The sequence below is a fragment of the Pleurodeles waltl genome, chromosome 5 (genome assembly GCF_031143425.1).
Source record: "Pleurodeles waltl isolate 20211129_DDA chromosome 5, aPleWal1.hap1.20221129, whole genome shotgun sequence".
Taxonomy (NCBI): Eukaryota; Metazoa; Chordata; class Amphibia; order Caudata; family Salamandridae; genus Pleurodeles; species Pleurodeles waltl.
In genome coordinates, this window is record NC_090444.1 from 1,370,992,908 (window position 1) to 1,371,020,813 (window position 27,906).

Here is a 27,906-nt window from a genome sequence, read left to right on the forward strand (position 1 = left end):
GCTTCAGTTAGAGGAGTGATTTCAGTTTATGTCTGGTACCTCTGCTTGCGATACAAACAACAGCTGTTTAAGGTTGCAAAGAGACATGCAGATGGAATTACATTAGTCTTGGAACTGGTGGGCTGGGGCACAGTACATGGCTTGTTTTAAAATGAAATACTGTTTTGTGCTACCTCTTACAGCTACACTTGCCATACTCCTCCTTTCCCAACTAATCCTCCCGACAGACAATTTTACAGTAAATTATATTTTGGAGACAATATTTTTGTCAAACTAAGTTCAGGCCATGATATTCTGATACCATACCATCTAAATTCGGTACGATCTTCATCTCACATGACATACAGTGTAACCTGAACTCACACAGTTATCCACATTTTTTTCTACAAAAGTAACTAAAATGTTTGCAAGGACTCCACACTATTTTTTGTAGTCTTAGAAAAATAAAGAATAATATAAACTGTATAATACACAATGCATAATATATTCAAAGTATACATAGGCACAAACAGTAAATGTAATATTGTGTTCCATATGTACAACTTTAAAAATAGAAACACAAAGGCACAGCAATGTAAACTAAATAGCACTGTCATTTTCTCTCTTGTTTTGTAACAATAGAAACCACCTATATGTATACATACATAAATACATAAATGTATGTGTGTTATATATTTATATATATATATATAATAATAATATGTCCTGTTTTATACAATCATACAGGCAGTGGCAACTCCTTAAAAGGGTCCTCAGGGTGCAGCCCTGTCTCCTGTGAGCCCCCACTTACCGTCTTTTACATGTCCACAACTGCTAATTATTTAACGAGCGTAGAGGTGTTCATAAAAAAGACAACTTTTGTGATTTCACGAATACTGTCATTTTCAAACTCAGCCCTGTCAATCTCTCCAGGCCCCTGGTGACAGGTGGAGGAGAGGGCTGAGAAGGCTGTGAGGCGTGATCCATCTAGGGAGGGCTGTTTAAAAGCACTACACTCTGTGGGTAGATGTCTGGATTACACGTTTGAGGGGTGTAATTCAACTACGATCCCCTCACACAGGCACAAGTCATCTAGTTTAGCAGACATGGAGCATGCCACAGGTAGCCCACTAAGGGGCAGATTTGAGAAAAGTGGTGCTGCATCCAATGCAGCACCACTTTTCTTGCACCTCGTAGCGCCCCACCTAACACCACCATGTGTGCGCCGTATTTAAGATACTGCACACCATGTTGGTAGTTAGGGAACAAGCATCAACATTTTGGGCGCTAGTTTGGCACTTTGCAAGATTAGCATAAAAAGTGTTGATGCTAATCCTGCAAAGCACATTGAGGCCCATTATAAATTATGCTGTGCTTCCTTTTAATGCCTGCTCTGCAGGCGATAAAAATGCTGCAACAAATTGTGCAAAGAAATGTTTTTAGATTTCTTTGCGCCATTTTTCAGCCCCGTGCATACATTATTCCTGGTGCAGGCATAATGTGGTGCAAGGGGTTACAAAGTGGCACAATGCAAGCATTGCGCCACTTTGCAATTAAGGTGTGGCATTTTGCCATAATATCGCCACATTAGCAACAAAAAAAATGACGCTAGTATGCTCATATATGGCAGAAGGTGCTCTTAAATCTGACCCTATACCTGCTAAAATGGAGATGACAGGGCGCATATTAGTGCATCTGTGGGGCCACTGAGGAGTCACACCGAGTAGGAAGGACAGGATCCCAAGCACTGTCCCAGGTTCTGAAATGGCTGAGCTTCCAGTCCCATCAAGAAGCTGGGCTAGAGGGTTAAGTTGGGTTTTACACGTTTTTATTCTAGCTCTACTGCTTGTCCTCCTCTTCATTGGAAACCAAGCCGTGCTGGATCCGTTGTCCAGGTGCCTGCCCTGCTGCTGCCATGGATCCCCCGAGTCTCCAGCAAAGGAAGCAATTTAAGTAAAGAAAAAACACGGAGTTGTTTCTTTGTGCATGTGTGAGGGTGTTTATGAGTGGCTGAAAATGAATGAGATTGAGAGGAAGTGTGTTAGTGTGTTGAGAGCGAAAGTGAGAATCAGTGAGAGAGAGTAGGAATATGTAGGTGTAGGAGTATGAGTGAGTTAGAAGCAGCGAGTGAGAGGGAGACTGCAAGAGGAAGTGGGAGTAAGTCATGGGTGTAGTAATCAATGGTGCAGCAGGTACAGTTGCACCAGGGCCTCTAGGCCTCAGGGACTTACTGGATCCTATATATTAAAGCAGAGTGCTTGTACACCAGGAGTTCAAAACACAGCCCCATGTCCATCGGCAGTTGTGAGAGATTGCAGTGGCAGCTGCAGACATTTCTAAGTTGGGGCTGGGTCTTACATAGGGCGTGTGTGAAGTGAGCACGCCCAGCTGACAGAAGGAGGGTCCGGTGGTTCTTCCCCTACCCCAAGGAGATTTTGAAAAAAGGAGTGGAAAATGGTGCACGTTAAAGCAAATTTTAATAAAGAATATAGTGAGAAAGCAAGGTCGTTAATGAGGCAATTTTGAAATGTAGCCTTTAAATATTTAAACATGAAAACTTGCCCATATATTACTACATTAACTATGTCCAATACTTATTGAAGTGAGCGAATTGTACAGTGCGACAAATAAAGCATTGTGGATCAAAAAATACAGAACGAGTCCATCTCCTGCACAGTGTGATGCTTTTGTGCCCTTATTTCGTTTTTAAAAGGGTTCGAGGAATAAAGCAGACCCAGGAGGAATCTATACGTAGTGCAAATAAGTGAGGGCGGGCCATTGTGAAGAACAAGGTAGAAGGCGCAGCAGTTCCTTGGCGTCCATTTCCCATTGTATTGTATTGTAATAGTATTTATATAGCGCTTACTACCCCTGACGAGGCATCAAAGCGCTTTTCGGCGAGTAGCACACTACTCCGGAACCCAACAAGAATTAGTGATGGATTAGTATCGGGAAATACAAGTACAGTTTTAGTATTATTATGAGTTAATTTGAGCCGCGGATATGAGAGTTTGTTAGTTAGATTGACTAGAGTAATGGAGGGGTGGGGGAGGAAAGAAATCCAGAAGTGTTAATTGGGAGTATATCCCTCATTTACTCATCCCAAAGGCTTGGGATGAGTAAAGGGGGATGGAGGAGGGAAGAGTCTGTGGAAGGGTTAGGGAGATCATAGTAGCAGGGTGAAATAAATGAGAGCAAATTTAGTAGGTTTGTTTGGAAGGTTATGATAGTAGAGTGAGGTTTGGTGAGTTAGATGTGGAAGTGGAGGGAAGAGCTTAGGCAGAGTTATTTAGGAGATGAAAGTAGTAGAATGGATTTGGGATGAGTCAGAGTGGGAATGGAGGGTAGATTGATAAAGACATGACATATGATGATGGGTAGATAAGTGTGATAAGATGAGAGCAGGGATTCATAGATATCTAGTATATAACAACCCACCCAGGAGCCATGCAATGACCCACGAACATTGCAAGCACAGAACAACATACACAGATACATACACACATACATATATATATATATACACACACACACACACACACATTAATACACACACACATATGCAAACATATATGTGCATACAATACATAATTAGAACCATGGGTATATATACTTAGTCAAACAGGTTTAAAGAGTATGTGTGTATTTTATTGTTATGACATAGTACCGATACATATTTTCTAAAGAACTATACATAACTAGAAATATACACATAATCAGAAAAAATATTTATCAACATAGGCATATGCAGTCCATAGTTGTTTGAATATGGTGGTTATGAAGGAAAGAGCCAACTCTTGAGTAGTTTTCTGAAGACAAGAAAGTTATCTGTGGCTCTTATAGTTGGGGGTAATGAACTCCATAGTTTGGCTGCTTGAACGGAGAAGGATGTACCACCTATAGTCTTTTTCTTGTATGGTGGTGTTCTAAGGCGGGGTGCCAATCTTGAGCGGAGGTTTCTTTGTTGGATGTATTTGGTTATTTTGTTTCTGATAAAAAGAGGCAGGGGAGATTCTCATCCGCACTAGTGGAGCATCTAAGATTTTGCGCAGCAGAAGTCAAAGGGTGTTCAAGGGGACAGCAGACTTTGAGAGTAGTGTTTTTGCAGCTGTGCATAGCACAAATTCGGCCCAAGGGCGTTGGGGCACTTTACATGAGCACCAGTTGCATTCATTGCACAAGCCTGGCACCGGCACACGTGCAGCCCCTAGAGGTGACAGAGAGGAGCGCATGTATACAGGCATCCACCGGCTGCGCGTGCATGACCAGCAGCTGTCTTCCTGCTACTGGCTCCTCAGCTAATTATTAGTGCTCAGATTTACACTCATGTGAAGAACACGCTGCTGATTTGTAGACTGTGTCCCCTCTAATTTTAATGACGGTAAAAAGAAGTCTGTCATTTAGCCTCAGGGTATGGAAGCTGAGTGGCTCTGGAAAGGAAAGACTTCCTGACCAATTTCAGGGGCCTGGTCCGGTGAACCTGAAGGGCATAACAAGCGATGCCAGTCAAAAGAGCCCTCCATCTATAAATATTATGTGAATAAAGTAGCAGAGTTCTAAAAGAACCAAAGAACAGTTTACTAGTCCCTTAGCTCTCGAAGTGGAGGAAGAAATGAACCTGCACCACAATAGAACACATTTGCCTAAGTCTGCATGACGCGAGACAAGAAGGCAACTAGTCACTCCCCGCATGCAGAGTGCCATCCCTCGCCCTGTGCATGAGTTGAAGAGCTGTGCTGTCAATAAGGGGCGGGTCCTCCGTCAGGGCAGAGGGGCGTCACCCCCCCCCCACTCCCGCCAGCAGCAGAAGCTGCAAAACTTTCACAACGAGGGGATAATAAATTGGGTGACCAGATTTTGAGGAGCGAAAACCGGGACAGGTCAGACATAAAAGAAGGACTAAAGACATTACTCCCACTTGTATATCTGGCCTGTCCCATTTTTTTGCGTATTGTTTTGTGAATGTGTCGCTAACAGGTGTGTGTTAATATATAAATATGTGTATATAAACACACGCACATATATATATATACACACACACAGTTTTAAAAGACTACATATATAAAATTAGCTATGGTTTGACCTCCCACCCTGCACCCCCAACCCCCCCCACCAACCAACCTCTCTCTGCTCCTGATTCCATCTCTCTGCTTGGAGCAAACAGGGGACTGTGTTGCCTGACAGTCACAGATAAATTACTTTAATTATTTCATACTTTGTAGGTGTCTCTAACTTATGCTTCCCTAGGTGATCTGGCCTTTGTCCAAAAAAACTGAACATTTCTTTAAAGATCTGACCTTTGTCCCAAAAACCGGGACATTTATTTAAAATTAAGAGAAGCATTGGGACATCGGTACTGTCCAGGGAAATCTGGGACGTCTGGTCACCATAATAATAAACTATGTTTATTATCCTCTCATTGTGAAAGTAGAGGGGGTATCTGGGATGAGGAGCTGTGATGGGGAGTGCTCAGCACTCCCCCTCACTGCACATATATGTTTGGCCGGCCGTCTCGGGCCTGTGCCTGCATGCAGCCAGCAGGGAAGAGGAGCGCAGGATGGCGTCAATAAAGGTAAGTGTTGATTTTTTTTTCAGTTCAATTTTATTACATTTTAGGTCGGCCTCCCACACACACCCACGCGCTGCACCACCCCGCTCCTTTTGAGCGAAGCGAGCCGCAACTGCCAATCACTGTGTGGCTTTTAAATAAAGCAACGCAGCGATTGGTCATATCGTTAATCATTCCACCCCTGCACTGCCTTGAAAGTGCAGGCCCGCAGGTACCGGCTGGTCTGCACAAATCAATTCAGGCTTTGCTCTTATGCTTTTTATACTTAAAGCTGCATGACAGCAAAGCAAGGATTAGTTTGAATGGGTGAGCCTAGCGCTCCAAAGAAGACCAGTCGGGCTGTGTTGTGCTCCCCCTGGCTCCCAAACGGAGCACTGGTTTGAAGTGTGAAGTGTGCATGTCAGGTTGGCCACAGTCAGAGACATGTCCAACCTGACAGGTGCACTGGACTTCAACTGATGCTGCTTGCATTCAATGCCAATCACCTGGATCGACCATCCTTGCCTTTACACTGCCCCTCCCCAGCAGATCGCATTACGGACAACAAACCTATGGAACAGAACAGCCAGGGGCCCAGAAATTCTGGGACAGGCACAAGACTTTATTTTTAAATGTATGCTACTAATGCCTCACATTGGTCAACGCTCTGAGTGATTGTGAGTGAGTGTGTGTAAGTGAGTTTTGTGAGTAACAGTGAGACTCAATGAGCATTAGAGTGTGAGCACTTTGAGTGTGAGAGAGCACGGATGAGAATGAGTAAGTGAGAGAGTGTGAGTATATTAGAGTGAGTGAAGTGGAGAGTGAGTGATTGACAGAGGAAGTTAGTGTGAGCGAGAGTATTGGTGTTAGCATTTTTTATGTTTGTGACCCGCTGGCCAAGACATACTCAATACAATTCTTGGCTTATGGAGGCACCCAAGAACGCATGCTTTATCTGGCATATTAGAGGCAGACCTCGGCACGAGGTAAGGTACCCAAGCCAAAATGCAGGCCCTGACATACTGGAAGTAATACTTGGCATAAGGGCACATCTATGCACATCTATGATAAAATGCTGCTGTTAGCATACTGGAGGTATTTCGTGATCTCAGAGAGGGTACCGATGGTGTATCGAGACTGGGGTTCAGACTGGGAAAAGCAAACTATAATAAAATGCTGGTCCTGACATACTGGAGTTATTTGTTTTATATGGATTATCCATTAACCATGGGCAATATCAATGCCCACTTTCTAGTACTGGCATACTGTCTGTAATTCTAGGCATAAGGGGGTAACTATGAAAAATGCTGGCATTGTCGCGCAGGTTAAAATTCTTAACATATAAGCAACACCAAAGGCAGATTTTGTTAAAAAAATGTGGCGTGTGACAAGTATTGCGCCCACCATATTCAAAGATCACCAGCCGCCACTTGCCCAGGCAATCACAACAGCAGCGTGTTAGCCTGGAAAGAGTTAAAGTAATTGGCTCTGAAACAAAGGTTATAAGTAGTAAATCCTGCTTTAAAATGAACTGGATGTTCTCTTTAACCGTTCAATGAGCAATTGTTAATAAAGCTTTCATTAAAACTTTACAACCAGGCAGACAATGACACTCAACTTGTACGACCTTTGCGTTGAAGGTTTTGATGACTGCTCCTAGATATTTTAATGGAGCGAATGTGTATTTGGCATTGCCACATGTGGAGCATGGTATTATTTAAGCGTACAACATGACTTCAAAACGCGTTTGTGCTTGTTTTGATTTGGAGAGTTTGCCCCAAATTTAATATCAGATGAGCAAAGTCATGACCGTTCCGTTGATATAAATGTGTCTTGACATTTCTCCAGCCTTACCTTTCATCCACCGCTTCCATCAGGATTTGGTCAATGGTCTTGATCCAATCTAGAACCAACGCCTCGTGTTCATTGACAATATCCGAGTCCAGGATGGCAGATCTTTGTTGCAGGAAGTCGGGGCTGATTACGTGTGTAGGCCTTTTTAAAATCTGAAGCAGAGACACATGAACGTGGTTAACAGATACCGCTTCTACACCTTCTGTTTTTTCAATTCAAGAAATGCTTTTGCACAGAGCAGTCACTTAGTCAGTCCACGCCTATCGCTTAATGCATACTATGTGCAGAATTTCCAGTAGAAATGCTGCATCAAGAAATAGGTATACATATAAAATGAAATTATGGCTGGTTATGCAGCGTTTGACAATGTGAGAATGTCCACAACATTTTTATACAGAATTATTCAGCTCCAATTTTTTTGCTCATTATACTGCAGTGGAAGACATAATTTCTAGACTACTAAGTTATTCGACTGAATTATCACAAGCACAGGACTGACTGATCAGCCAGCTACATATCACTATCCTAAATTATGTACCTCATCTCTGTCTACCAATATCACCCTGGTGCATTTGATCCCCAGAAACCATTACACTGTGCTTAAATATTTTTATTACCCTGCACCACACCAACTGCAAAGTGTGACTAGACTGTAGTCATCTGCTTTTGACACTTTACACTTTTGGAATTCATAATCACTTTGATCCATGGGTTATTTAATCACTTCCAATTGTAGCTTAAAAAAATTAAGCATCTTGGATTTCATGATGGTCTAAACGACGTTCATGAAACCAAGCTGAAGCATTGCAGAGATATAGGCCTCAAACTTTGAAGCCACTATACGCCTTTGCCATATGGTAACTGAAACTTAGACAGCACCCCCTGGCAATTTTCCTGTGGCAAAACAAATATAGCAATAATCTACCAGTATAACATAGTGTCACCTTTGGGCACAACCACGGCCATAAATTGAAAAATCTATAATAACCTAAGGATTATCGGGGGCAGAGCCAGCGACCATTCCCTGAGGACCTGAGCGACAGAGCTCACCATTGCCCGTAATCTCTCCAGCCCTCCATTGCAGCCACTGTCGTCCTGCTTCCACGGGGAAGGCTCTCTGAGATACCGGATGCTTTAGATGCCTGGTTGCAGTGTCCCGGGGCCGTGAACTCAGGCATGGGGCCATCACAATCCTCCGACTGCAGTGATGGCGTCTGCCCAAAAAAAGGTGGCCTGCTTTGTTCACAGAGGATGCTCTCTTGGTGCACCCAGCTGGGGTGGTGATTTCCTGCAAGTGTGACCTCCCTTTAAGCTGGTCTGGAAGCCCCCGACAACTTGGTTTCTCTGGTTTCGGAGGCCAGCACACGGACGCGGAGCTGTGAACCCACCCAACACATTAGAGCCTTTCAGGACTGCCTGGGGCCATGCAGTGAGTCTTTTTCTTACAAGCCCGGTGCCCTTTATGCTCTTCTTCTTCTTGGGGGGCCCTTGTCCTACTGACTTCCACACCATGCCCTCAAAAGGAACCCCTGGAACACTGGTGATTACCTGCTGACCTCTCCCTATTGGCCTATGGAGGGGTGCATTGGTGGCAACTCAGCCATATAGTTTTAAACTGTACCCTTCACACATAGCAGTCTCTTTTTGGGGGGGGCTACCATTTCCCAGAAGTTCTTCTGTTTGTCCCCCATGCCACTTCAGGAGCCCCTGTGCTCCGGTACCTGGCTGGTGGTCTCTCTTCTGTTGGCCCTTGGTGGAGGGCATGAACAGGGGCGATGAGGCCATCCATTGTGCTCTGGATGTGGGGCCAGCATATGTCCTGGTGTAAGTAGTGGAGGACTCTTTAAGCATTCAGAGATGTTCCTTGTCTGTCTCTGTTCTTGCACTTAGAGGTGTGTGATCGACGTGCCTTCTTGCAGAACGCCCACCTCATTTGCCAGTATATGGGTTCTCCTACCCTCTTTCTTGATGCCCTACAACTTTTACTGACTTGTCCCCCTCTGGTGGATCTCCCTGAATTTTTATCTGCTCCTCTTCCTGGGGGTTCAGTGCTCTATCTTGGTGCAAACATGGGGTGCACTCCATGATCAAAGAATGAGACGGCCGTGAGCACTACCTGACAAGGGATTAAGCAGATGCTAGCAGCGTGAACACGGCATATATGGATGACAAGTTCAATAAACTTTTGGCCACCATCAATGCCTCTGGTGAGTGCTTGGAGGGTAAAATCGACTCCCCTCTGTTGAACGGGGTCTGATCCGTGAGGATTTGGAGAAGATTTCCGAACAGGTTGCTGCTCTGCTGACCTCGGTGCAGACCTGAGCCTCAGGGGCTCAACTGGCGGATCACTACATCTCTGCTCTTAAAGTGCAGGCCAAGAGCTTGGCAGCTTGCCTGCATGACCAGGAGGGTTAGGCTAGACATAATAATATTTGCATTGTGGGGCTGCCTGAACATGCTGAGGGGGACTCCCTGCTGGCTTTCCTTGAGACCTGGATCCAGGAGGTTGTGGCCCCTGAAGGTCTCTCCAACTGTTACGCCTTTGAACGCGTGCACTGAGTGCCTGCACAGGAGCTTTGTCCCAGGGCCCCACCGTGCCCAGTGGTGGCCCACTTCCTGCATTTTCGAAACCAGGATCACCTTCTGCAGCAGGCCCATTTGTGGTGGACAATGCCAAAGTATCTCTATACCCAGACTTCACAGTCGAGGTTCAAACACAGCGGGCATGCTTTAAAGTGGTCAAGATGAAACTACGCAAATGGAACTGCTGTACTGCTTGCTCTTCCCTGCTCGCCTACGGATCCAGTCTGATTATAAAGCGCATTTTTTCACTGATCCGTCTGCGGTCTGGGATTGGATCGAACTCTACGACAAGGGCATGGTGCGGCCTGAATCAACTAGACCTACCCAGTCTCCATTTCCCAAGTGCCAAAGCTCTTGGCAATAAGGGGCGGTGTGCCCTATTAGAACGCAGGTGGCACTGAAACAGTTGAGGGTGGTTGAGACTACTGCTACTCCGGTATCAGGTGGCAACCTCAGGTGTCCCACATCATTGGACAGCTGCTTCTCCACTTCAGATTCTGAGGATTTCACCACTCCTTGTATTGAGCCTGCTTTACTGAGGGTCATTCCTGGTTCTGTGGACAAACTGATTTTCTATACTCATTTGGGCCAGTCTTGAGTGTTTTTCCTTGTTTATGCAAAATGTTTCTGGGGTGGGGTGGTTTATTGGCTGTGCATTAATATGTCTTTATCTCCTCTTATCTCAGGGGCTTGGGGGGTCTGGGCTGGTGGGGGCTGGCAGGGCATTTTGTATTGCCACACTAATTTCCTTGAGTGTTGGTCTCCACCTCTTGCTGGTGGCTATCACCCCCCATTTATCCTTCTGTTACGGATCCTGTTGGCCTTTTGGCCTTTAGTCGGTTCATTTTGGGACCTGTGTATGGGATTGTTTAAACAGGATGGTTCTTTGTCTAAGTTCTTGGGTGGAGTCGGGGGACCTGTTTGGGCTTCTATTTTGGTACATATGAGACTATGGTGCTGTATTCTGGGTGGAGTGGGGCCTGCATGATACTGTGCGTTTCTTTTTCTGGTGGGTCCTATGGGTGGTCCTGTTTCTTTTTGATGTGTTATGCATGGCTATGCAAATTAAGTTATTCCCCTTCTAAGCGTTATAATGTGTTGCCTTGTTTGAAACAGCGTGGGGTCCATGTTGCAGGAGACCCACCTTACTGAACCCAAGGGTCGCACACTTCGGGTCTTCTTACTCTGCCTTTTTTCGGGGTGCTCTTATTTGGATCAAACCTGGTGTCCCCTTTCGTATGCATAGGGTGGTTACCGACCCAGAAGGTCGCTATGTCATGGTTTTGGAAAGTCTCAATGGCAGAAATGTTGCCTTCTTAAATATTTATGTGATGAATGTGGATAAATCGCCATTCCTTACCAGCTTAGCTCCCACTGGTGTCTCTTATGGTCCCCTATTGGAGGGCGGTAGGGGGAGATTTTAACTGTCTGGAGGACTTAGGCCTGGATCGCTCACATCTGCCCCTACATGGCACACCTACGGGAAGGCTGGCCTGACCAACCCGTTTGTGGTCAGGGCACTGGAATCTAGTTGATTGATGGTGGGTTCATCACCCAGAAGATCGTGTGTACTCCTACCACTCTGAACTTCATGATCTTGAGGTTCATCTTGGTAGGCTTTATACGTATAAGGCTCCGGATGGTGGGAAGCGCCTGCTGGAGGGACGACGTGAGAAGCTGTTTGAGCTTGTGGAGCGCCTTCGCCAATTTGATTATAAGGTGTACACGGCTCAAGCACAGGCAGAGCAGGGTAAATCAGGCAGGGTGCTATTGCGGGATCTCAGGAGTGGTCATTCTATACTTCAAGTATGAGGTCCTTCAGGGTGTGATGTTGTTACGCTGGAGGAGGTCAATGCAGTGTTACTGCAACATTAATGGGAGCTGTGCTCCTTGGGGGTGGCAAGTAATGAGAGGGTAATGTTAGACTACATTGAGGACCTTCTCTAGTCTCCCTTGAGCCAGTACTGAAGGCTCACCTGGGTGTGGTTACTATGGTTCCTACTGAACAGGAGCACGGAAAGTAATTAAGGAGATGGCGAGGGGTAAGGTGCCTGGTCTTGACGGGTTTCCAAATTTTATGCTGCCTTTGCAACTGATCTTATCCCTAGACTGGTGGCGCTATTCAATGACTCTCAACAGCAAGGTCAACTCCCGCCCTCATTGCTGAAAGTAGCCATAGCATAACTCCCTAAAAAAGATGAGGACCCCCTTCTCCTTGATTTTTACCACCCTCTTTCTTTGTTTAATGCAGATTACAAAATTTTAAGTAAAATCCTAGCAATGCGGTTACTTCCCCATATGTGCTCCCTGGTACACCCAGATCAAACTGGCTTCGTCCCCACACGCAACACTATGCCTAATATCCAGCAATTGTTTCTGGCCTTGGCCCATCAAGAGCACCTGGTTATCTCAGTCGGTATTAGGAAAGGCATTTGATTCGCTCCGCTGGGACTTTGATATGCTACGATGCTTAGCATTGGCTTGGGAGTGCCATTCGTCAAATGGACAAAGCTCCTTTATTCAGGTCCACTGGGCAGGATTCGCACCAGTCCCTTGGTATCCGAGGCCTCTGTGGTGGAATCTTTCTTGGCAAGATTGCCCCCGTCCCCTTTATTATTTGCATTGGTCATGGAGCCCTTTGCCTGCACAATTCACCAGGGACTACCTTACCAAGGCCTGAGCATTGCTTCTAACTGTACTTTCCTTTCCTTATACGCTGACAATATGTTGTTGTATCTTAGGGGGAGAGACAACGATCTTCTAGTGGCTGCAGAGGCATATTCGGACTTCGGTGCTCACTCTGGTCTTGAGGTCAAGTGGACCAAGTCATGTGTCGATCCCTTGAGGGGGGATACGCCTGACTGTGGTCCCATTTTCACAGCACCAACATTGAGATGGGAGTGAGGCACGATACAATACTTTGGTGTGGTTGTTTCCAGCTCCCCAGTTTGCTGTACAAAGGGAGTTATGGGTGTGTGTTAGCTGGGCTTTGTCACTCTTTTGCCTTCTAGGCTACATTGCCTCTCTCGATCGGTTGCCTTGATGCTGTTTCCATAATGATTGTACTTCTGCACCTTCTTTACTTGTTTGCAGCCGTTCCATTGGAGTTGCTCCCACGTTTCTTTCTGAATAATGATAACCAGCTTCTTTCTCTTTATTGGTGCACTCTGGAAGTTGTGGTTGCCCATGACAGATGGGCAGGTTGCAGCATCCGACCTGGAATTATACTACCTGGTGGCGCAGCTCCAGTGGGTGGTGCATTGGTGGGCCTTTTTTTATGGGACGGGGTGGGGAATGCTGAGTGTGGCTCTCCTTTCATGTACTGTCTGTTGGGACTCTTCCTGAAGCCCACCCCTGCATCCAGAGTGCGGACCTGGAATATCCTGGTTCAAACCGAGTGGGACGATTGGGCCTCGTACGCCAACCCCATATTCCCACAAGCTTCCTCTTGAGGTGATTCAATGGTGGGGCCATCCAGGAGGGTGGTCGGGTCTCCATGAGTGGCTGGCGGCTAGGATTGATGTTCTGGGTGATCTATTTGCAGGGGTAGGGGGACTGTGTCCTTTCTCAGACCTCCAGGAGTCATATGATATATCAGTGGTCCATTTCATTCTTCATGGCACTTTGGTGAGTAAGATGTGGGAGTCGGGGGGTACCGGCGTTACGGAATCTCCTGAACATGACTTCCAGCGCCATCTCATCCTTACTACGGGTTGAGTAAAAGCGGTTATGTTACTCTATAGGGCCTTGTTGGAGGGAGCACAGCCTTCTCTCGCACTCCTCCAATCATGCTTGGAGGGAAATCTAGGGTCACCTCTCTCAGTTTCTTCATGGAGTGGGGGGCTTGGAATCCAGTTCTAAAATATTGAGTAATTCCTGCTTCAAGCTTGTTCGTCTCTTTTATCTTCTTCTGGACTATCTAACTCCCCGTCATGTACATGTTATGGTTCCTACTGCACCCTCAGAGTGCCCAAGTTGTAACAATGAGGATGCAGATTTCTTCCACATAGTCTGGTCTTGCCCGATTTCACTACACCATTGGACGATGGACCTCCAAGTGGTTCATGGGGCCATAGATAGATAATTCCCTTTGAGGCCTCTTTGTGTTTGCTAGATCTTCATGAACATTTGATACCAGAAAGGCTACTGATAGGTTTTTAGATCCTGCTTTCATCCTTGACCACAGGCAATTGACTATGTATTCGAAGTCAGTCCTTGGTCTGGATGTTTACCGCTAATGGTTAGAATTGACGAAATGCATGAACTGTGAAAGGGAAGCAATTTGTAGGGAAGAGGCCTGGGGGGGTTTAGAAAGTCCAGATTTTGTCTGTATGGGATGCCATCTTGTTAGCCGGCCTTTGGATGGATTGTGGGGTCAGGTACATGTTGATGCTTCCACCTCCCAACCCCCCCAGTAGCCCTGCGTCAGCTTGGATGTTGGAACACAGAGCCCTATTCCAGCTGATTCCCCTTAGTAACCTTTACTGATCCCTGTTACATTCCTTTACTTCTCCCCATCTGTTATGAGTAGGGGAGCCAGGGCTCCCTACATTGTTGATGCTTCAAGAGGGCAGTTCTGCTCAAGTATTTCTTTGATCTGTATATTTCATTTGTGTGGACTCTACTGCATTTGTATGATGCTGCCCTTCCATTATTGGACATAACACGGTTACAATCACTACTAACTGTACATGTGCTATGTTATTCACCATCTGCTATTCTTCCTCTGTGTTAAGGCTACCGGCGTTTATGTTTTCTTCTCTGATAACTTGCTGGGATGTGTTGAAATATCTTAATAAAAACATTAAAAAACGAAGGATTATCATTTTTAATAACATCACGCTTCTCATAGGGAAAGAAAGCAACAAGAGGACATGGTTATCTGTTGTATCTTGTTATTAAGTTGGTGTAGGTTTCCTTTATGGAATCTGGACATGGAATGTAGAATGGAGAGGGTGGTGAAATCATGGGGAATGTTGGGGGCATTCTGATAGAAGAAGATGACGAGGAAGAAGTGCTGTGCTGTTTTACAATAAATCACCTTTAACTATTTGACCTGTCTGGAACTGAAGTTCTTACATTATCCCAGCAAATTAAAAAGGACCAGGCTTGCCTATGACCTTTACCTATTTCTGAAATACGAGATTATTTAATTAAGGTCAGAGGGCTAGTACAAACTTTGAATCGGCTTTTAAAAATTGCTGCCCAAACCGTACTTTTCTAAAAACCAACATTTCGAGTCAAGGGTACAAATACCTTTTGCGTGTCCAGCCTAACCACGTTTATGGGTGCCTCAGTTTTCCTATGATTATCCAAAAGGCGAAAGTGTGCTCAGATACAACTTTTTTGCCTGCCAAGTATGAAACCTGATTGACCTTAATGAGTTAATTTAGAGATCCAACTAGATAACCTCACTTGTAGGGAATAGCACAGTATTTTATATTAACGTTCATCAAATTAAGTGTCTTTATGTGGCAAATTCCCACAACTGTTGCTTTGGTGAACAAGTGTTAGAGCGAAAATATCCTCTTTTTAAAAAAAAATCTGTTTATTGACTTTGTCAAATTCTTTACAGTGAGTTAGTCATAACAACAAATTATTATGTCGAGTCATCTTACATCTAGAACATCTCTTCTGTCTACATGATGCATCAACAGATCTCTCGATCAACATTCAAAAGAAAAAGATTAACAGTGAAACACCATTTGAAAGAATAATTGCATGTCGGTGGTCCCAACACGTGTCCGAAAGTGTGGAGGCGAGTGTCGAGAAGGGAGGGGTTGGGGAGGAGTGGGGGAGAGGGACACAGGGGAGGGGGGACGGGAAGAGAGAAAGGGAAGGAGGGAATGGGCTGCACATCGCAAGGGAACCCCAGAAATAAGAGGGAGGTGGAATGAAGACACATATACTAATGAGATAGTATTGGTTCAGGGAGGCCGGGTGTCATCTTTTTGTTCCAGCTGCTCTATGAGGGAATCCCAAATGTCCGCCCCCCTGATCTCCACCCCACTGTTGCGCAGTGTGTGCAGTACCTGTGCCTCTGCCTTAGCCCAATGCAACATCACTGATGTCCATGGGTGTATATCTGGGGTGCTGGGCGATTTCCACGGTATCTCTATTAAGCGTTTGAGTAAGACGAACGCAAGGTCGGTGCACCGGTGTTTCTGTCTATCCTTTCCTTGTCGTGGGCGCACCCCCAATAGGCAGGATTCCGGAGTTGGGAGTAAGGGTAATCCCGACCAGATAGCCGTTTGCGCCGTTACATCCTGCCATATGCGGAGTACCAGTGGGCAACTCCATGTCATATGTAGAAAGTCAGCCTCCGGGGTCCCGCATCTTGGGCAATCTGGGGTAGATTGTGGGAACATATGCTTTATCCTAGCCGGAGTAAGGTATGTCTGGTGTAGGTAATTGAATTGAGTGTATCGGAAACGGGAATTTCGCGATACTTCTTGTGTAGTTGCAAGCACCGTGTTCCAAGTTTGCGTGGGTAAAGGTGAAAGCAAGGCCGTCTCCCACCTGATTTTTGCCTGTGTCTGAGCCTCCTCTGGGTAATTCTGTAATGTCTTATATATCCAGTATATATCGGATTGCGCGCCCGCATCCAGCAATAGTTTGTGGAGTACCGTTGATGTGTGTGGCTCACTATTGCCGTTCCCCCATGTATTGCGCACTACCTGTTGCAGTGCCCTGTGTGTGAGAAATTCACCCCTGCCTAAATCGAACGTGTTTGCCAGTGTCTCGCATGGTAGGAGGTGTCTCTCCCCAAATATATCTCCAATTGTTTGCACACCCTTAGCGACCCAGGCGGTTAATTTAAATTGTCCTTTTATTCTGTTTGTTCCAGGGGTGGCGAGCAATGGGATCCTGGGTGAGTACGGCGGGGTCTGTCCCTTCATCATCACATATCGGCGCCACACCCATTCTGCCACTCCCAACAGAGTATTACTGTGGGGCGGTGGATTTTCTCGGCTGATGAGCGAACTTAATACGTCTGAGTGTCCCAGCAAGGTGTTCACCATTTGCCCCTCCGAACCGCCTGGATTACACATCCAGTCCATAATCCAGTGTATCTGTGCCGCTGCGTAGTACAATTCAAACTGCGGCACACCCATCCCCCTCTTTTCCAATGGCATATAAGTCTTGGCTAGAGCCACTCGGCGGCGTCCCCCGCTCCATATCAACTCCGTCATCAGACTGGATAGGGGCGCAAAGTAATTCCTGGGGAGCTTTAGTGGCAAAGCCGAGAAATAATATAAGATCCAAGGTAATATGATCATTTTAACTATTGATACTCTCCCCAAGGGTGAGAGTGGAAGTGAACACCAGAAGAGCATCGAGCCTCTTATAGATCTGATCGTCCGGTCTAAGTTCCCCTCTCTGAGGTCCAGTTCGTCATGGTATATTTGCACCCCTAAATATTTGAAGGTGGTGTGACACCACTGTAAATTGTGCGTGGAGAATGTTTCTCTCTGGGGGTTCGGAATCATTTGCATCGGGAACAGGCATGATTTCGACCAGTTTACTCGTAGGCCTGGTATGTCCCCAAATGTATCTAGTAGTCGTAGTAAGTCCGGTAGGGATTCAGATCGGATGCTTTTTCTACGTCTAGTGAAACCGCCGTTCGTGAGTGGTCTAATTCCGGGGTCTCAGCTATTAATCTTAAGAGGCACCTGATATTAGTATAGGTGCTGCGGCCGGGTATGAAACCGGATTGATCTGGGTGAACTAATATCAGCATCAGTGGATGGAGATGATATGCTAAAACCTTCCCCAAAAATTTGCAGTCAGAATTTAACAGAGACAGGGGCCGATAGGACCGGACATCTAGAGGGTTGCAACCTTTTTTGTGGAGGACCACAATGATTGCTTCCCATTGTGATACTGGGAGGCGACCCCATTCATATGCCTCTTGCAGCATTTCCAGATATGGTTTTACCGTCTGTGTTGAGAAAATTTGATAATACTCTGCCGGGAGACCGTCCCCCCCGGGGCTTTATTATGGGCCATTTGTTTCAGGGCTTACTGGATCTCGTCCATTGCTATGGGTTTCTCCAAATCTGATAATTGTGTTTCCATCAAACGAGTTAATTGGGATGTCTGGAAAAATTCCCTCATCTGTTCCTCGGGCGGGGGGGGCCGCCTTGTACAGAGTGGCATAGTATTGTCTAAAGGCCTCATTGATCTCCAGCTGTGTATTGACTATGTTTCCTGCATCTAAACGGATGGCGTTTATGGTGGAGTGTTGTTGTTTGCCTTTCACCAGCCAGGACAATAATCTGCTGGAACAGTCCCCCTCGGCATGTATTCGCACCCCATAGTGTCGGTAGTCAAATTTCCTCAAGCGTGCATCAGTCTCGACCCATTGTTTTTTTAATTCAGTCATATCTCTCATGTCTCCTCTGCCCGTCTCTACCCTATTCTCCGCCTCTCGCAACCTCTTCTCAACATTGTGCAGCTCCGCGATCAGCGTGCGTCGATCTCCACCAGACGTCGACATACATAAACCCCGTATTACCACCTTGTGTCCGTCCCACTCAACTGCCCTCGATGATGCAGACTTTGTATGAGTCTATTCCTTCTGCCAACTCGGCTTGGAAGGGGGGATCCCGTAGCAGGGAAGGCTGCAAGTGCCAGGTAGGAGTGCATGTAATCAACCTGCCCCATCGCACTACGGCAACTTGCGGGCATTGGTCTGATATAGTTTTAGCCAGGTATGATGCCTTGTCCAAGAGTTGGGTAAGTTCGCTTGAGCATAGTAGCAAATCTATCCGAGTGTGAAGGTGGTGCACCGGGGAGAAGGAATATTCCCTGTCTGTGGGGTGTAAGCTCCTCCATACGTCGTGGAGTCTCCTCTCTATCAGCCAAGTTCGCAGCGCTTGGAAGAGTCTTCTACTATGGCCGCCCTCGAGCAGAGGGTGGGATCTATCTATGATTACGTCTGGCACGCAATTGAAATCCCCCTCCAAATGCTGGGTATTGACAGATCCCATGACAGAGCTGCATAGGTGGACAGTAAGAAATCTCCCTGTTTAATATTGGGTGCATATATTCCTGTTATGGTCAGTTGTTTCCCATCTAATTCTCCTACCAAGTGAACATATCTGCCATCCTTGTCTATTTGTGTGCGCTTAACTGTATAGGGGACCCCAGGGGCTATCCATACCAACAACCCTCTTGCGTATACTGATGTTTTAGTGCCATATGTCGTTCCCGACCACTTCCTGTCAATACTGCCCAGTTCATCAGCTGTGAGGTGTGTCTCTTGGAGTATTGCTATGTGTATTGCATGGCGCTTAAGGTAATTGTATATTCTGCAGCATTTGGAGGTATTAGCCATTCCTCTCACATTCCAGGTTAAAATATTATATATGGCTATGGCATTAGGTTTACTTTGCGCCATAGCATCCCCCTGTGAGTCAAGAACCCTCCCCATCCCGGGCCCCCCCCCCACAATCCCCGCCCTGAGCATGAAAGATATGGCACGTGTAGAGAAAGACGTAAGGGTGTGATAAAACTTACAGTAACCAAAACAACAATAAACTGTGTAGCACAACTGGTGCCAACAAATAAGTTACTCCAGTCAAGGTCCATTTGGTAGCCCATATGGGTGTGGAGGCGTGGTCGGGGAAAATCTGGGTTGACGAGTGATCGTGGCCCATACGGATAATCATGTTTCCCTGATAGTCTTGGTCGCCCGGCCTCCCGGACACGCTCGGTCACCTAGAGTGAGTACTGATCTGGTTTCCATTTCCGGGTCCTGGTCTGGCACCCTCCTGGCCAGGGGGGCGTAGAGCGAAAATATCCCCTTAAGTCTCAAAAAGGCAGCCACACCGAGAGGATTCAGCCCTACCCGCCATCAAAATAGTTCATTAAGTGCCAGATGTACCTACTTTTTTTCTTGTTGCAAAAGGTCCGATTCACAGAATCAGACGTTTGCGACAAGAAAAAAAGAATTTTGGTATGTACAGACCCTATTTTGCGAATTGGTAATCTATTTACTGAATCACAATATAGGTTTTCGAGTCGCAATTAGAAAGGGGCGTTTGTTTCCTAATTGTGAGTGGCAGTGTGATGTAGGATTGTTTTGTGTACATGAATGCGGTCACAAAACAATCACAGTTAGCACCAAAATTCAAATTGGTGCTAACACATTTGCAAACGGGAAGGTGTCCCCATGGGACTCCTTCCCTTTCATGAATGGTAGTGAAAATATTTTTACAGAGCAGGGAGTGGTCCCAGGGACCACTGCCTGCTCTGAAAAAATGAAAAAAAACTTTTAATTTTTGTGTTTGAAATGCATACCGTTTTCCTTTAAAGAAAACGGGCTGCATTTAAAAAAAACAAAAAAATGCCTTATTTAAAAGCAGTCACAGACATGGTGGTCTGCTGTCCCCAGCAGGCCACCGTCCCTGTAAGGGTGGCCATTCCCAATGGGGTCGAAAATTGCAACCTACCACATGAATATTTATGAAGTAGGTCATTTGAAAACCCCATTGGGAATCACAAACAGTGTCATTGACACTGTTGTACATCAGGTTTTGCGACTCGCAAATTGCGTGTCGCTATGATTCGCAATTTGCGACTCGCAAAACCTAACATTCGTACATGTCGCCCTAAATTTATTCCTCTGTCAAAAATATGCTGAAACACCTCTAATTATCATTAAATTGTGCCAAGGTCTCAAACAAGGGTGTGTACTCGCCCCAATTTTGTTCATTCTTTTTATTTCTGATTTGAGCAAATTGTTGGACGAGGTGCGCTCACATCCCTCAAAATTGGGACTATTGCTGACATCACTACCATATGCAAGTACTTTCTACTGATACACTTAACCCCAATTGGGCTCCAAAAATTACTGAATGTGCTGGCTCTTTACTGCATAAAAAACCTCATGATAGTGAACCTAGAAAAAAAAAATAGTAATCTTTGGAATCTTTGGAGGTGGTCATAAGAAGATGGGGATATGGTACCTGGGAGGCAACGTGGTAGAAAAAAGCTTCAGCAATAAATACTTAGGGGTATTGCTCCAATACCGCCATTTTCCTAAACTCCACCTAAATACATTTAAAACCTCACTTGACTTCACTCATTGCCACTTTTGAAAAATCACTCAGTAAAGTACCCACTGCAACTTGGAAACTAATTTTAGCGGCAATCAAGCCTTCCTGGCGAAGCTAAACTTATTTTTTAATAACTCACAGTGCAAGGTTTTCTGTCTCATAGTCTATCTTCTGCAGTACACCTCGCCTGCAGAGACCCATTTAGTGTTCAGCCTACAAGGCCAAGGGCTAGAACAGCAATGCGTTGTCCTCAAGTATATGTCATCGTTAAGAGTGGTCACGTCCTCCTTTTCTGCTTGCAAGGTTCAAGTGCTCAGGTAATAGTCTGCCTCGGAAAATTTAGCACCATCACTGAGAAATTGCTCAAAGGTGGGTCCACAATGATTTGATTAAAGCACTGGTGCGCACAGTCGAACTGAGCAAAAGCCGAGATGAACCTTATATGCCCACTGAATACCGCAGCTGAACAAGAACGAAGAAAAGGGCAAACAAATTGAAGCCTTAGTGTGCAGAATGTTGCCCTACAGTCTGAGCTGAACATAATATTGCAAGTCAATGTCCAGTTACGGATAAATGATGAAATACTCTGTCGGCATTTGAGTATACCTTATGAGCCAAACCAAGAACCATGGTCGTGGTCACCATGCATGCACTATGCACTCTCTAAGCACTGACACATTAACCTCTTGTGCTATTGCAGAACTATAGACTAATGTTGAAGCAGACAAAAGGCATTGAAGCCCACTGTAGGAACTAACAATCAGCCGGTGCAGCAGTCATTACCAGCTTACTATTGAAGTTTTTAAGACCATCATCTTTACCTTCTGCACAATCTGAAGAGGTCTAATTGTGGCATGCCGGCACCGGATGGCACAAACAGCATACGTTTTAAAATATGTATTTAGAAAAGCCCTTTGTATGTGTACCTGTTTTTATTTGTTTTGTTTTTTGTTGTTGTTGCTATATGCATTCTTTTATTATGTAAAGGTTTCAATTAACTGCTTCATGCTAAATAAAATTCAATAATTAAATCGGGGTCAAGAGTGGATTTCAATTTCATTCCGATGTTCTGGACTGTTCCTCACTTGAATGTACTTGCTGGGCATCTGACCCACTGAAGTAAATCACACACACTGTCTCTATAACTGTTTGTTCAATTACCATAGTGTAGTCCCATTCAACTTGCCCCCAATCTGCAGGGACTCAGAGTTCCATTTACTTAATCTGGCATATGCCTTCATCTCGATCATGGTACCACATTCCTCTATTTCCCAGTCACAGTGGCATTTAACTGTCTCTCCATTTTCTTGACTCCATTCTCAATATAACCGAATTCCTTTAAAACAAGTTTCCCCACACAACTTAGTTGCTATGCATAGCCTCAGGTAGTATACTAAAATGCTTTCCATGTTAGAGCCTAGTGTCCACTGATTCTACATTTGCCTCATATATGTGGTTTATGTCCTCCCAAATGACTGCAAGAATATGGGCCAAGAGATCACCCTTCCTGAGTCTCTAAATAGGGACCACGGTTACACCTGCACCGAAAGTAAAGGCACACAACAATGATTTGTGATCAGAAAATGATCCAGTGAAACCAGAAGAAAATATGCAGGTCACCTTCCCAGCAATTAGGAAGTGTATTTAGTCACAAGTGAGACGTCATTGCAGTTTACTAACATCTGCCTCGATTGTGTATTCTGGTCAAAGTGGTCACAGTCAAACTTAAATCCTCTGTCACCTGCTCTCAGATTAGCCAGTCCTTCCCAGTGTTCATATAAAAACTAAGAAAAACAAGCATTGGCAAAGCTAATAAGTCTCAGCAATGAGAGAGCTAGTGGCGCTGTCAATGTGAATGTCTTTTAGCCATATGGCACAGCAGCAAAGCGTCCAGCGCTTGCTATGTCATAGTGCTTTTTTGTCCGGCCAGAGGGCCGAGACAAGAAACACAACATGTGGTCTGAGCATGTAGCACAACTTGGGAGGTAGTGGAGGGTGGGTGTGGAGAAGGTACAAAAGCACTGTGATGCTGCCAGCAGTGTCCAGGTCATATCACTTTTGTTTTGTATAACCTGTTGTCGAGATATTGGCTTTTCCAGTCACTGGGGGTGGAGAGCAGGAGAGTGGGTGAAGTTGGAGAATGGGACAGTAAAAAAAAGCGCTATGAAGCGGGCAGTTTTGGTTGTTTCAGATTGGTTCTTTTTTCCTTTCACCCTGTTGGATAGGGTAAGGCTAGGGTGGATGGGAGGTAAATAGCAACATGAAATTGTGTTTTTGTTATTCACTTTCACTGGGCAATAATGAACCGCATTGTTTCAAGATGACACTAACTGCAACAATCAACTGCAACAAATGTCTTATGTTTAACTGAGCCAAATCAAAATGTGCTTTAGATAATGCTACCGTTCCGACCAACACCGCTAAATAACATTTACTGCCTGCCACACGCTAAAACAGGCTCTGAAAACAAAAAAGCTGAACATGCCGACAAACAATTCAGTCAAACAAACCCTATACCCACTGAATTTTCTCTCCAGTGCCATTTCCCCACTGTCTTTTCCGAAATTCAATGCATGATTACTAAATGTAACTGCAGTTCCAGCGGGACATTTAAACATGTATTGATATTAAATTGTGACTCCTTTTTGAAGCGGGACGGTATTATTGTATCCACAAATTAGGCGTAGTACTCTACGGCCTACAAAGCTCATATTTTTAAAAGTTTTATGCTGAGCGCCACATTTCTCTTTTCCAACGGATTTAAACACACACTCAGACCAGACGATGAAGAATGATAACCGGCCCCATAATGTTAGCAGGAATAAAGCCTTGAAGAGAATGGCTAAAAAAATCAAACATCCAAAGGAACAGTATAGTTGTGACAGCTCAAGTGGCTAGAAAAGAGAACAGCGCACCAACTTTACTTAGCCTCACATCTGGTCTCAAGATGTTTGTTATGTTCGGTCGTACAATGTAATCGACACTGCTCCAAAAAAATATGAGCCATGTTGTCGCACTACATACACAAAAACACAATCAACGATTTGGGAGTGCAAGGGTCTTAAACACAGAATATAGTCATCAGAACTAACACACTAGGCAGGAATAAAAAAAAATGAACAAAATGGACCTAATAACTTTCCAATAAAAACGCAGCTGCATTACCCGTCGCCAAATGCTCTTTACAAATACATTTATTTTTTTGCACTTAATGTCGTCAAGAGGGGACAGATAGAATCATCCAGCTCGCATTTTATTTCACAGAACTGATGACACTGCACATACCAGTCACCCAAAAGTATGGCCTGTGCTAATAAATGTAACTTTTTGGCTGAACGTGGACAAAAACAATTTTTAGGTCATGTTTTGGCTATATGCGCACAATAAGATCTACAAAGGCGCATGTTTGGGTTTCTACAAAGACGACTTCGACAGTAAGACAATAAATAAAACATCTGTATTTTGGTGACAATACGCCCTGCTTTTTCGACCCACCTTTCCTCCCTATCTCGAAAGCATGTGCCGTGTTAATAAATCCCTTCGGTTCCCAGACTTACACAAATAAGCAGCTGTCACCGAATATCCGACAGCTCTTTTTTAATAATATCGAACTGAAAATTACATTTTTAAAGTAGTTTTTGAAATGCGTTTTAATGAGTTAGATGTTGTTTATTCTGTGATAATTTAGAAATATTACAAAGAACTTCCTGTCTGACAGGGATACAATATCGAATTTTTAAGCCAAATTACATACTGTACCATTTTATTGACAATTAACATATCAAGGACCCGATTATGACAACACAATTTAAAAAATAAGGCCAAAGGAGGTTGGTAGATGGGCAAGCAACACCGGAACAATAACAAAAACATCCTCTTATTTTGAAGTCAGAGGAAGAAAAGAAAACAGGCTCACTCAGAAAACAGCATCTGATATTTAGGGCCAGATGTAGGAAGGCATTAGCGCCTCGCAAACGGCGAAAAACGCCGCTTGCGAGGCGCTAATGCCCTCACGTGATGCAGAAACACATATTGCGAGTCGGTACCGACTCGCAAAATGTGTTTCAGACTCGCAAATAGGAAGGGGTGTTCCCTTCCTATTTGCGAGTTGCACCGCAATGTAGAGTTGATTTGTGACCGCAAATCAACTCGCAGTTACCATCCACATGAAGTGGATGGTAACTCATTCACAAACGGGAAGGGGTCCCCATGGGACCCCTTCCCCTTTGTGAATGCTCACAATAATATTTTTTCAGAGCAGGCAGTGGTCCTATGGACCACTGTCTACTCTGAAAAAAACCGAAACTTAAAGGTTTCAGTTTTTTTTCTATTTGCTACTCGTTTTCCTTTAAGGAAAACGGGCTGCAAAGAGAAAAAAAAACTGCTTTATTGTCTCCAGCAGGCCACCATCCCCGTGAGTGCCTAGACTCGCTATGGGGTCGCAAACTGCGACCCACCTCACAAATATTTATGAGGTGGGTCTTTGCGACCCCATAGCGAGTCGCAGAAGGTGTCTGAGACACCTTTCTGCATTTCCTTTTGCGAGGTGCAAATTGCGAGTCACTGGGACTCGCAATTTGCACCTCGCAAAAGGAAACCTACCTACATCTGGCCCTTGATCTCAGTCGTTCAATGCATAGAAAATGTGACGAGATAAGAACAAGAGTTACAGGCCTGTTTACAGCAACGGCGCTCAGAGCGGAGACAACACAAGCACTCGTGTGAAGTGCTGAAATACAAAGAAAAAAGTAGTTCCTAAACAGTTGCTAAAATGGGAGCAGTGGACAGACATGCTCTAGGCAAGGGCTAAATACAGCAAGAGGCATGAAGCATGCATGCCATGGACAAGTAGAGAGAAAGAATATGACAATGATGATAGAGCCAGCAAATGGGAAGCCTATGGGTGGGCTGAAGCCCAGATAGTGAATACATCATGTCTCTTCAAGACGGTGACTGCGCTGTCTAGCCGAGATATGAGGCAGGTCACCATCAAGGCGTGCCATGGCTGGGCTCAAAAACACCACAGGATCAGAGAGTGGCCTCTTTGTTCTTACGCCATGCAACTCCACAGATGGAGAATCCAGACACACTTATTATTAGTGGGTGACTTTAACAGCATAAATTTGGCCTTGATATATCTGGCACAATGGGCTAACTGTTGACAGCAATGGCTACATCACTTACTCTTGTATGCATCCGTGGTTAGGGGTCCCAGATGAGAAGCTGAGTGACAAGGGGCATCAAATTAGTCAAGTGAGTATTCTTTCTTTAAAAAAAATCCACTAGGGTCAAAGTTTATCTGTGGTCCGTGTTTTAGGATCAGAGAACTAATAAAGCTGTTTGTACGCTGGCACACATGTTGTGGCATGCTCTAGCACTGAGACGTGAGGCAGCTATCTTGTTCTAGTTCTCAGTCACTGCCAACTGAGTATTTAAAGCCCCAACACTCATAGCATAGCAGTCCCACAAACTTGCTGTCAGGAATTCTTAATTTCAAAGACCCTGTTAGCTTTGGGCTGGTAGCCACTGTAAACTGCACCATGACCCATAAAGAACATAGGCAAGAGAAAGGAGGTTAACTTTGTATGACTTGTCAATACTACAGGGCATCAACTATATAATTAGAGCTTGTAATTGGCACAGCAATTTCTCAGGTAATGCCCCAGTATCTCAACAGTACTTGTAGCAGTTAAAGTGGGGACTGCAGGGGGTACTAAGCCAGAAATTGTCCAGGTGCCAGGCTAAGCGAGGACATAAGTTACTCCTACCGCTATCACGTGCTCCAGTACGTTTTACCATATCCAAACCAACAGCTTCTTATTATGCTCTCCCTTCTTAGGGCAAATTTCATTTTATCTGCAAGCAGATTTGCAGTGGGCCACATAGGAGTATCCACCATGCTTGAATGCACATATGAAAAAGCTGCTATCTCCATTGCTGGGACTAGGTCTTCATTGTACTACATTATAAAAACTGGGTGCTAAAAGTATTAGTTGCTACGACTGGTTCTGTTTTTCCTTAATAGGCAGTAGGCAATATCACAAAGTCTTAAGGTGTGGTAACTGCAGAATGTTCTAATATTACACCTTCAATCAGTATTATAGTTACAGGATTATCCAACAATCATGCTGGTCATCATCCAGATCTGAATATGTATGCGGCTGGGTGACTGGCCTGTGTGGGTCCTGGTCTCCAGCCCTACCTCTGGTGGCCATGATGTTCCCTGGGGTTTGACCAGAGTGGTACAGGGTTCCCCAGAAGGGACAAGGCACTAAGCAACTCCCCTGGTTTTGCCTTTGGAATGGTACACAAATGTTAAAGTACCCTTGTGTTTATCATCAAAACCCTTTTACAGGGAGGTCCTTTGGCTATGGGACTGATTAGGGTTAGAGAAGGACTGACATGCCAGTGGTCCTGGTCTTCTAGCCCTACCTCTGGTGCCCATGATGTTTCTTGAATTATGACCAAATTGTCACGGGATGTCCCAGCAGGGACAATGCACTAAAATGGCTCCCTGGGTCGAGCTCTAGGAAAGGTACTCAAATACCACGGTGCCCTTGAGTTTATCATCAAAACTCTTTAAACAAGAGGTTCTTTGGGTATGGGATTGGTTAGAGGGGGGACTGACCTGAGAGTTGTCCTGGCCTTCTAGCCCTACCTCTGATGCCCGATATTTCTTAGGGCATGGCTAAATTGTTGCTAGGTGCTCTGGCAGGGACAAGTTGCTTGGACTAGTGGGTCCTTCATCAGGAGAATACACTAGTTGAATTTAAAAAATGCATTAATCAATAGACAAAGTAGAAGTTTGTTGACAGTATCAAAAGTTTGAAATGAACACTGGTGTAGCCACAAACAAACCCAAAGGCTGGCATCAACCGT

At 45.0% G+C, this 27,906-nt stretch overlaps 1 protein-coding gene across 1 annotated transcript in view; it reads right to left on the reverse strand.

The window, feature by feature from the left end:
• Nucleotides 1-27,906, reverse strand: part of LOC138296482 (uncharacterized) — a 1,064,486-nt gene that overhangs the window by 970,664 nt on the left and 65,916 nt on the right. The window contains exon 4 of the mRNA XM_069235627.1: nt 7,382-7,533. Coding sequence (XP_069091728.1) covers nt 7,382-7,533 — 152 coding nt within the window. The remainder of the gene's footprint in view (nt 1-7,381; nt 7,534-27,906) is intronic.